This window comes from Typopeltis vanoorti, chromosome 19, assembly GCF_054136105.1.
Source record: "Typopeltis vanoorti isolate ZY-2024b chromosome 19, IOZ_Tvanoo_1.0, whole genome shotgun sequence".
Lineage (NCBI taxonomy): Eukaryota > Metazoa > Arthropoda > Arachnida > Uropygi > Thelyphonidae > Typopeltis > Typopeltis vanoorti.
Genome location: NC_143567.1, coordinates 103,000,451 through 103,012,813, shown reverse-complemented (window position 1 = coordinate 103,012,813; position 12,363 = coordinate 103,000,451). Strand labels below are relative to the sequence as shown.

The 12,363-nt window shown below is 36.4% G+C and overlaps 1 protein-coding gene across 1 annotated transcript in view; it reads left to right on the top strand.

Moving 5' to 3' along the window:
* Nucleotides 1-12,363, top strand: part of LOC150096409 (protein still life, isoform SIF type 1-like) — a 479,324-nt gene that overhangs the window by 439,291 nt on the left and 27,670 nt on the right. Inside the window, exon 23 of the mRNA XM_090409055.1 lies at nt 4,414-4,532. Coding sequence (XP_090265181.1) covers nt 4,414-4,532 — 119 coding nt within the window. The remainder of the gene's footprint in view (nt 1-4,413; nt 4,533-12,363) is intronic.

The following is a 12,363-nucleotide window of genomic DNA, read 5'->3' as shown; positions in this document are numbered from 1 at the left end:
ATAATAATATTATTATAATTAATGCACAGGCACTTCCATGGAGTCTTAAGACTCATTGCGGGAAACTCAAACTATCAGCACAATATCTATTGCACCTCTCCTTAAAACCATTAACAGACAAAGCACTCACAACTTTGGAAACCCATTCCATTCATTCATTCACCACTCTCCAAGAGAAAAATCTAGGTGTCATACCCTTGATAACCATACTATTACCCAACTTCCAGGGATGGCTTCTTATTCTGTCCCCTCTAGCCAAGTGCTGAAACATTTCCCCTGCTTCAATCCTATAAAAGCCTTTAAGTGACTTAAATGGTTCTATCATATCCCCCCTTTTTTGTATATTAACCAACTATTGCAATCCACAAACCCTCAATCTATCCAAACAAAGAGCATTCCACAGACCACTCACCATCTTGGTCACTCGCTTCTGGATCCTCTCCATCACTTCCTCATCCCCTAGAAACCCAGGTGACCAGACATGAGTACAGTTCCATATGTGGTCATATAAAGTCCTACAAGGCTTTATAAAGGGGAATGACCATTCCCTTATCTCTGTCTATTAGTGTTCTGCAATAACCAAGTAATCCAATCGGCTATCCTGGCTACTTTAGCAATATGCTTTCTAAACTTCAGCTCTCTATCTACCACCCTTAAATCCCTAGTTTCATCAAATTCCTGGGGATTTCAGTTCCCTCAATATGATACACAGCTTGTGAACTGTGTATCCAAAATACATACCTATTTAAATCATCCTCCTCTCTACATCACTTTGATTAACTATTACTACCCAACTTTGCATCATCATCAGCAAACAACTAAACATCTCCCTTCAAATTATTTTGATATAATTTATGTACAAATTAACCAGCAGTGGTCAAGCACAGAACCCTGGGCACACCACTAGTTACTTGCCTTCTCCTGGATTCTACTCCTCCATATATTACTTTTTGGTATCTCAACTCAGTGGCTCAACCTTCCTTTTATCAATGTCACCAGTTTCCTATCCATCCCCATTTGTTGCAGTTTGCATAACAGAGTTCCATGTGAGTTATCCTGTCAAACGGCTTTGCAAAATCCAGTAGTACCATCATGTAATCATTCTGTTTATCCAACTCAGTTGTCACTCTATTATTAAAAGTCAGTTGATTATTAAGGCACGACTGACCCTTCACAAAGCTATGCCTACCGTATAGAGTATCATATTCTTATCCACCTATTCCTGAATTCTCTTTCTGATCAACTTTTCCAGTACTTTACCCACCACTTCTGAGATACTAACTGGTCTATAATTTGCTACTACAGACTTAGATCCTCCTTTATGCAAAGTAATTATTTTGCCCTCCTTCCACTCTCTTGGCTTTGCTAGAGTTGAGACTTAAATTAAACAGCCTAGTTATTACAAGTTCCCCTGTACATTCTGGTAAAATGCAAACATATCCCATCCAGTCCTTCAGCTGTATTTGCATTCAGATTCTGAAATATACCCCAATTCTTCAATCTCTGTTCCCACATCAGTCCCTGTCACCTCTGTCATAACAATATCTTCAACTGGATGATATACCCTTGCAAAATGATCACTCAGTGGCTCAACAATTTCATCTGCCTCCATTACCTCTCTACCATCTGCACTTATTAAAGTTATCCTTCGATAATCATTCTTCTTCCTACTTGTCACATAAAATGCAAAAACTCTTTGAAATTTCTTTTTGTCTGTTCACTTAATATGTAATCTGATTTTGCTCTCATTAGCATGCAGGTCATCTGTCTTGCCTGATCTTTGTATTGTTCATGAGTTAGCTGGTCACCTTTCTCCATAATTATATACTACCCACAACATTTTCTTTCTTTGTAGCTCATACTTTATGATACTGCCCACCCATCTAACCCCTACCTAATTTACTCTCCTGACCTTGGGTAGACAGTGTGATATTGCTTCCTCCAGATACCATTTGACTCACCCATGCAATGTGAACATCCTTCCCTTGCAGATCTTTATGCCATGGCTGCTTCAAACAGCCTCCTAAATGTATCATAATCACTTGCCTTGTAGCCACATATACCTCTCTTTAACTGGGATTTCCACATTTTGCTACGTCCCAATTCAAGACCACATGATCACTTTCTCCATTTGGAGGCAATGTAGTTATGGCCACCTTAGTTATGGACAGGTCTTCTGATCCTGTAACAAGATCCGACACTCTCGTACTTTGAGTCCCCCTCCATCACTCAGTAAGTATATAAACCCATTTCCATCCTACCATGTGATCTTTCCTCCTTCCAATCTATGTCTCCAAAGTTCAAGTCCCTCATAATAATTACTCGACTACACTCACTCATTGTACTAATCTGCTGATGCATGTCTTCCACATCATTCCTTTCATCCTACTGGCATACAGCAGCAACCAATTTTATATTTTGTTTTACTGGCCTCAATCACACATCAGATTGAATCAAAAGAACTGCCCTCTGCATGACTCACTCCTACTCTTGTTGACTGCAGTTCATCTGCTGTCATCACCAGTACCCCACTCCCTGTCCTGTCCTGTCTACTTTATCCTCCCTGAAAATACTAAATCCATCACATTCTGTCCATGTAACTACATCATTTGCTGTTAGCCAAGCTAATGCCTATAACCTTGCCAAACATTATAGGCATTAGCCAAGTCTCACAATGCCTATAATGTTTGGCCAAATTGCACTAACAATGCCAAAAACTCATCCAGCTGGCTGCTGATACTTTTGGCATTAAAGTATACAAACTGCAACATCCCTATAGGTCCCCAACCACCTTTACTTCCTGAACTGACTACTCTATTCAATATTTTTGCTCGTGAGACTGATTCCACATTTTTTTGTCATTCTCACACTCATTTGTTTCATGGATGTCATCACACACACACACACACACACACACTCGTCTGCATCTACCCTAATTTCTTTCGTTTTCCTGACTTTGCACTTCCACGCTTTCAGTGAACAAAGCTCTCTCTAGACACCTAACCCTGAATCTATTTGAGTGCAGTCCATCAGCATTGTAGAAATCTTGACGTCCATCAAACTCAGGCCATAGGTCCACAAACTCTACATCATTCCCTCTGCACAACTTGCATATTGATTCATTAGCTATCATCATCACCTCCTTCTCAATTCACCTCTATCATAGCATGGCAGTAGTTTCACAAACTTCACCTTCTTGCCCTTCTTTTTCACTTCTTCCAATAATTCTTTCATTCTCCCTCATACAATACTTCTCACCTTTCAGGCCATTGTTCCAGCCAAGACAGTCAATTCCTTCACCTTCCCTTTCTATATTCTAACAGCATTAAAAGTTCTATAAGATTTTGTAGTGCTTCCCTTAGCATAGAATCACTGTAAAAAATTACAATTTTCTTTTTGTAAGACTTCTTGCTTTTTTTTCTGCTCTCGGTTTGACTAATTTCTTGATGCTACAGCCTTTCAATCTTTCACTATGTCCTGTGAAGGGATACATGCAGGTGAGCTATTTCTTTATTCAGGTCTTCTCCGTTGTCCTGAACTTTTGCCACCGCAACCAGGGTCGGCCATCTCAGGGGATGCAGTGGGTGCAATGCACCCGGGCCCTATGATCGAGTGGGCACAGTCGGTACACATTTGCAGAAACATATTATATTTCGAATGTGTTTTTTTTTGTTTTCCTGTGCCAAAATCATTTGCAGGTAAGAGGTTTTACAATACGTTTATTTTGAATCCTTTAATTTTTATCTTTGAAAAATATTTTAGGGCCCCAAAAGGTTTCTTGCACCCGGGTCCCTTTATAAAGAAGGCTGGTCCTGACCGCAACTTTTGCATACACTGTCTTACTGCTACTTCAATCACCTTCATTTATGCTCCCTTTCACATTTCCTTCTCCATCGTTTAAACTCAGAACTCCATTCACTCCATTACTTTCGATTTTATAGCTTTCAATACTAATTTCAGTGTTAATAATAATTTTAAGTTACTAATTGATTTTAGTTATTGCATGCCTAGTTGGCTGAGTAAATAGCATTGCTGATTTCTAGCCAAAAGGCAGCATATTCTAATCCCATTACAGGTATGGATACCTGTGAATGTCCTTGGGTATTAGATAAATATGACCACCCAGTAGGAAAACATCATCCTGCTTACTGAAAGCCTGAAGTCATTTGAAAAAGTTTCATGTTTGTTCTCTAGAACAAACATGTTTAAAGTTTGGTCTAAAAGCCACACATGATGGCTTCTATAACCATAGATGAACTCTTGGTCCTTTTATAGTTCTATCACAACTATCATAAACTATAAACTATAAAACCTATCATATGTGGGATTCACACTGAAGAAAAAAAAAATTCATTAAATTAAGAATCAACAAGACACCTTAACTGAATGGTTATGTTACTTTTACTTTTGCAGAGGCTCTGAAAGGAATGGAAAGGGTAGCAGAACACATCAATGAAATGCAACGGATTCATGAGGAATATGGAGCTATTTTTGATCACCTGTCTAGGCAACATATGAAGTCGTCCAGACAGGTAAAGGTAATGACAATTCAAATTTTCATTATGTTACAATTTTTCAAAATGCTATTTGAAGTATACAAATGGTAACAAATGTTATGTCACATTATGAAATAACATTTGGAGACTATATAAATGTTATACCATAACTTATGTTATAGTGACATATTATACCATATAAACAAAATAGTGCTATTTTTTGGGTGATACACAATAGTATGGTGTATATAAGCACCTTCATTATCAGTGATGTATGATATATGGGTGCAGTACATTTAAAGATTTGTAATATTAAGTAAATTTAACAATTTATTTGGTATGCAAATAAGCTTAGTTATTTAATGAAATTTATATTGTTCACTCTGTCTATTGTTTAGCTATTTTCTATATACCACTTTTATTAAATTTATCATATACATTTTACTTATTTTTTATATACTTGTACAATAAATTTATGCTTAACAAACTGTATATGTTATATACTTAATTTGCTTCTTACTCAAAAAATATTATCATGCTATGAGGTAAAAATATAAGTAAATCATTTTTAGTTTTCTTTTCATATCGTTTCAATTTTCAATTTTTTTTTGCTAGCAAAGAATAAGTACTGGCATCTATTATTTTACAAAAACAAGAACTACATATAAGCAAAGAGAAAATGCCAAAAGAATGGAGAAAGAGTCTGATCTGTCCAGTACATAAAAAGAATGATAAAACAGTTTGTGGAAATTACAGACGTATTTCTCTGTTATGTACAGCATACAAAATATTTATGTCTATATAGAAATAGTGGATAAGGGGATAAACATCCTTTGTTGTTTTATAACCAGTAAGCGAAATTAAAGATCGATAACTCCGATCAATAAGTTTCATGCCGAAAAACTATCGGCAAAGGCAATTCGAAGTAAAGTGGAGCCTTTACTTCGAATTGCCTTCACCGATAGTTTTTCGGCATGAAACTTATAGATCGTAGTTATCGATCTTTAGTTTCGCTTACTGGCTATAAAACAACAAAGGATGTTTATCCCCTTATTTTCTATATTAAGGTGCCAGAAAACTAGCCATTTGGCTTTTTATCTTAACTAGAAATAGTGGATATTAAAGATCCAACATTATTTCAAAGCCGAATGTATGTAGAAACTATGAAAGTTTCGTAATTCTGACCAGAGATTATATGAGAATCCAATCCTCAGCATCGTAGTTACCTTAGCTTGCACTACTTAAAAGAACACAACTGTTGCCTAAGCATCCATATATTCACCTTTTATTAGTGCATTTGATAAAGGTTTCACTGCTCTGACAGCTGTTTTGAACTGATTGGTGCTCTTCATACCATGCAGAAACCTTAAGAGAGCAACAACTCTCATTGTTGCTCTCAATACTAAAGCAATCAAATGTCAGAGAGTTATGTTTGCCTCTATTTTAAAGAATAGATTAAATCCATTTATGAAGAAGATAATTAGTGTCTATTCGTGAGGTTTCAGGAAAGGCAAATCCACAATTGATCTGATATATACAGTTAAAGAATTAGAGAAGTTTTGGAAATTTGATAGAAATATTCATCAGATTTTTGTTGATTTCCAACAAGCACATGACAGTAGGAGGGAAATGAAATACTTCCTGCGGACCAACAAGCACTCAGGAGCATCTGAGTGCATCTGATCCAGAATGGGTGGCTCTGAACAGCAACTGATCCAAAATGGACAGCTGATGAAATAGGGAACTTATTACCCTGCACTTGGTTCTTGGAGCCCCTGTGCAGTATTAGCCCTAGTATTGTATTATGGATAGACACAGAAGCAAAAGTATGCCATACGATTTGACTCATCATCAGCATGATCCAGCGGCCTGTCAGACTGGATGTGTGAAATGTGCTAATGCAGGGAAAGATAACCTCATGAGAATTGCCACCTGGGAGGAATGAATCAAGCTGGGAAACTGGTGGTATGTAAAGAAATGGAAGGAGAGAGAAAGAGAAAATGAGAATCGATATCTATATCTAAGGAATAGAAGAAATTGGAGAGGTACAGACCAATTTGATACATGTCTCCCAAATGGAAAAACAGTATAGTTTCATCACATCAGGGGGGGATACAAAACAGGAAAGTGTAGCCTTTATTTTGAAAAAAGAACTAGAAAAATCTGTAATCTCAATATACAGGAAATAAGAGCGTGTAATCTCTACCCTAAAGACCTCATCATCATCATCATGCAAGTATATGCACCAACTAGCATAGACCCAGACAAAAAAGTACAAACAAATATGTGAAACAATAGAAGAATATGGAGGGAAGAAAGAAAGATATGGTTATAATTGTGATGGATGACTGGAATGCAAAGATTGGGAAGACATAAGCAAACATATAGGACCATTATGGATTAGGACAAATCAATGACAGAGGAGAACAACTGTTGAGTTTTCACAACCAAAATGACCTAATAATCGGAAACACATTCTATGAATAAAAAGAAAGCACAAGACACACTTGGACTACTCCAGATGAATCACAAAAAAACAAATGGACTTCATTCTGATTAACAAAAGATACAGAAATGGTGTCAAGAAGGTGAAAGTAATGCCAGGAGTAGACTGTGGCTCAGACCACAGATTACTGCTAATGACAATTAAAATAAAACTCAAGAAAATAAAGAAAACAATGAAGACAGAGAAGTGGAATATAGAAAATTTAAAAAGCAAATAAAAATACATTCCAAGTTGAAATAAGTAAAGAACTGAAAAACAAATCAATCCCTAACTGGGAAAGTCTTAAAGAAATAATAGTTAGTATAGCAAAAAAAAGTTATTGGTAAAAAAAGAAAGAGCCAGGAAAAAAAACATTGATGACAGAGGAAATACTGGACTTAATTGGAAGAAAGAATGAAAGTAAAAGATAAAACAGGACACTAGGAAGAATATAAGAAATTGGATAAGCAAATTAAAGACAAATGTAAAAGAGTAAAATGAGAATGGATCAATTAAAAATGTAAAGATATAGAAAAATTAGACAAAGAAAATAAAATTACAGAGAAATATAACAAAATTAAAGAACTCAGCAGTAAGAAAAATCACATTAAAGGATGATCAATCAAAGGAAAAGATGGAAAAATTATTGCCAAGCTTGAGGATATTAAGGGAATGAAGGACCAGAACTACTTGATGAAGAGATAGAAAATGCAACAGATAGTTTGCCAAATGGGAAAATGCCAGGAGATGATAATATACCAGCAGAAATAATTAAAAACTTGGGAAAAGATGGAAGAAATTGTTTGAGAGACATTATCAAGATATATATTATACAGGGAAGATACTGGAGAATTTCAAGAAATCAATCTACATCCCAATCCCAAAAAGTGACAACACATACAGATGTGAAGAGTATAGAACATTAAGTCTAATCTCGCACACATCTAAGATTATACTGAAGATAATAAAAAGTCTAATGCAAAAATAAAGAACCAAATTAATGAAACACAGAATGGTTTTATGAAAGGAAAAGGCACAATACATGCCATCTGGAACCTATCTTGTATAACTGAAAGAACAATTGAATTAGGCAGATTGGTGCATCAGTGTTTTATTGACTTCCAGAAGGGATTTGACAATAAAGTATTTGATATCCTTAAAGAGTATGATATTAACAAAAAAGACTTGAAAATAATCTCAAAACTGTACTGGGGACAGAAAACTGGCTTGCAAGGAGATGAGGAAACTGTGGACATTAAAAGAGGAGTAAGACAAGGATGTGTAATCTCTCCAATATTGTTCAACATCTATAGTAAACACCTAGTAAAGAACATAGAGGAAATGGAAATAGGAATCAAGATCAATGGAAAATGCATAAATAATATAAGATATGCTGATGATACTGTGCTCATAGCTGATTCAAATACAGGATTGGAAGAAATGCGAACCAAGATAATCCAAAATAGAAAGAAGTATGGAATAGAATTAAACCTTAAAAAGACCAAACACGTGATAAAGGAAGTACAATAAAAAGCAAACTAGAAGTGTTAGGTCATAATATACAACAAGTGGAAACACACAATTACCTAGGATGCATATTCACAGAGACTGGGAAAAGGAAAGAAGAAATACAAACCAGAATTCAAAAGGCAAAAGCAGCCCTCTGGAATAACAGATACATCCTCAGAAATGATATTGACAGCAAAACTAAACTAAGAATAATCAAAACATACGTGTGGTCAGTCTTAAATTACGGATGTGAAAACTGGATATTAGATAAATGGAAAATGAGAAGAATACAAGCATTCGAGTTGTGGTGCTCTAGAAGAGCCTTCAAAATTTAATGGAGAGATAAAATAACAAATGTAGAGGTGCTATGAATAATAAACACGAAGAACCGACTAGTCAGAGACATCATAAATAGGAAGATGAGAATGGCTGAACATATAATGAGAGGGTCAGCTGGAGAATTGAGTAAAGTAATTTTAGATGGAAAGACAGAGGGAACAAGAACAAGGGGAAAGGAGAAAGAGGATATGAATAGACGATGTTCTGGAATGGACAAAAACTAAATTATATGGTGACATCAAAAGAATGGCAGAAAATAGAGCAATATGGAAATCCATAATTGCAAACCTTCAATACGAAGATATCACCTAAGAAGAAATGACAGTATTAACAGCGAACATAACATGAGATTATGACATAGTTATTAGCTTATCTGGAATACCAGATTAGCTGGTAAGACTTACAAGGCTTAAAATATAAGACTTAAAATACAAAATGATTTAGCAGATCTCTTTCCAATAACACAAGGATTAAAACAAGGTGATGGTGTAGCTCCAATATGTTTTCACTTAGCTTTGGAGGTCATTGCCTATCCAATCATTGTCAGTAAATACATATTAAAGACACGCTAATAAACAAATCACTGCAGACTGTAGCATATGCAGATGACATTATTATTATTAATCTGACCTCCATGGAGTCAGAGACTCATTGTGGAAGGCACACGCCATCACACACTAAGCTCATCCAACCATGCCTTAAACTGACTCAATGTCTACATTCATAACACACTCAGGCAATGCATTTCACTCATCAACCACTCTCTGTGCAAAGAACCCACTTCTCACTCCTCTGCTCACACTTTCCTTATACAGTTTCCAGAGATGGGCTCTTGTTCTACCCCCCCCCTCCTATTCTATGAAAAATTTCAAAAATTTCTTCCATGTTAACCTGATAACAATCCCAACTAACATATGTCTCGATCATATTCGCCCCCTCCTATTTGTGAGGTTTTGCAATTTACATTCAGACCAATGGATCCTAATGGCCTCTGGAGAATCTGATACAAGTATGAGCTATATCAACTTTGTAAACAATCCACAATATTCAGTGTAATCTAGTTCAAAAAGTTGCAGTGAGCAGGACATGTTTTTCATATGGAAAATGATAGCATTCTTATAAAGACAATAAATAGTAAAATTATTGGTAAAAACCAATAGGAAAATCTAGAACAAGATGAATAGACACCATTAGTGAAGACAGCAACATCATATTACAATGTTCAAGCTGGAGAAGTAAAGTTTTGAACAGAAGATTGGTGGTAGCAAATCCAGGAGACCAAGGTTTGATTTGGGCTGTACAGCCATAAGAAGAAAAAGATAAGCAATGTAAAGATAAGGCATAGATAGCAATCAGGTGTAAAAATATATCTACACAAAGGAGTAAGTATAGTTATATCAGTAGGATATCAATATTTGGGGCATTCCTTTAAAGAATTTATTAGTTACATCAAGTGTGGTCCAACCTCCTCTGGGACAAATGAGTGTCAACACCCTATTCCACCTATATATATATATATATATATAAATGATCTAATACATAGTTTTGCTGACAAATTGCATGAATACATTGCATTCCTCCTTTTCATCTGACAAACCTACCAATCTCGACTGCTACTGCCTCAAATACAGATCTTCAAAACATTAATCAGTAGGGTTTGGAAAATCTTGTCAATTTCAATGCTAGCAAAATGAAGCTCTGACTTATTTCCCAGAAAAGAGAACCATTATCTTCCAGCCTTACTTTTAACAACACCCATCTTCTTGGAATAACACTGACCTCAAATCTCACTTGGCACAAACATGGGGGAGGGGGTCACAATGATTAATGACCTCACACTCTCTCTCTCTCACTGGTACACTTCACTTTCACACAGGCACTCAGTTTCCACTACTTGCAAAAAAAAAAAAAAAAAAAAAAATCAGCTAATGCCTTTTTATTCCCGTATGCGGGGAGTAGGCGAGGCCATTTAGCCCTATCTAACTTTTGGAGACTGAATGGGCAGTTCAATCTCCACTGGTACCAATCAGAGATAGATGGCCCAAGGCTATCACTAATTAAGCGGTACACAGTGAAGAGAGACGGCTCAAATGTGCCGCCATCTCGTGGTCCCTAACCCTAACACAATATATTTAATATCTGAAATAATGTGGGTTCTACGGTCAATTTTCTTGAGTTTACAGGACGAAAAACCCGAATTTCCGGGAGGAAAAACCCGCTTGCCCGTGCCAGAGATCGACTAACTCGGGAACCGGTCGAAAAAAGGCTTAGAAAAATTTCCTTTAGTCGCCGACTAGACTCGAAACCAAGTCTTCCTTCGTGCGGCCAAGCACCGTGGTATGCAAACGCCACATCCACTGAGCTACACAGGCTCTTCTACAAATATTTCTATGGCCACTGTTCAACAAAATTAGTATCAATAATACTCCCACTCTTATTTAAAAAAATTGCTGCACACTTTAATGTCAAATCCATTCAAAAGTGTGCAGCAACTAATCAATACTCCCTCAAGTGAATCTTCAAACCCAGAGAACAAATTTCTCTTCCTCTTCATCTGTCCCTTCTCCTGTTGCCTTTGAAAAAGTCTGCCATCATATATGCTTCCCAAGGAATACAATCCACAGTTCTTCAAAATAAATTCAATGTTGTAAATTGTAAGGTAATGCACTTCAGTATTACACACTTTGTATCATATTGATGGTACTAGTTTACAGGAAATTCATGAGGCTAAGGATCTGGGAGTGATGGTGGACAGAGATTTGAAATTCAGAGAACATATTGCAAGAGTTGCCAGAATAACTGGATTGCTTAGATGCTGAAGAGCACACTGACAAGTAAAGATAGGGAAGTTATTATCCCACTTTATAAGACTATGATTCAGCCACATGTTGACCACTCTGCACAGATTTAGTCACCTGCATTTCTTGGAGATCAGGACATAGTGGAGAAGATTCAAAGACAAGTGACCAAGATGGTGACAGGTCTATGGAATGTTCCCTATGAGGATAGATAGAAGGTGTGTGGGTTGCAGAGTTTAGCTGACAGGCAGAGGAGAGGGGATATGATAGAAACTTATAAGCTACTAAAGTGACACTATAAGATTGACACACAAGAAATTTTTCAATACATGGGGAGTAGGGGAAAACAAAGGGTCACACTTGGAAGCTGGCTAAGAGTGTGGTTAGTAAGGGTGTGCAGACTAGGTTTTTTTTTCTTGGAGAGTGGTGATTTAGTGGAATGGATTGCCAGAGGTTGTGAGTGCCCCAACAGTGAATAGGTTAAAGGAGATGTATGATAGGTATTGTGTTATTTGATAGAGTGGGTTTCCTGCAACGAGTGCCCATATAAATAATAATAATAATAAATGTGAACAAGTTTGTTCTTGCTCATCCACAGTACCATCATACTATAAGTTGACCAACTTCTCGTTGATGAGTTCCCTATAAATGAAAAAAAAAAAAAAGAAAAGAAAAGAAAAGAAATGCCAGAAGCATCAAAAATAAAGAGGAATTTTTGGCATTGATCAGCTCAACA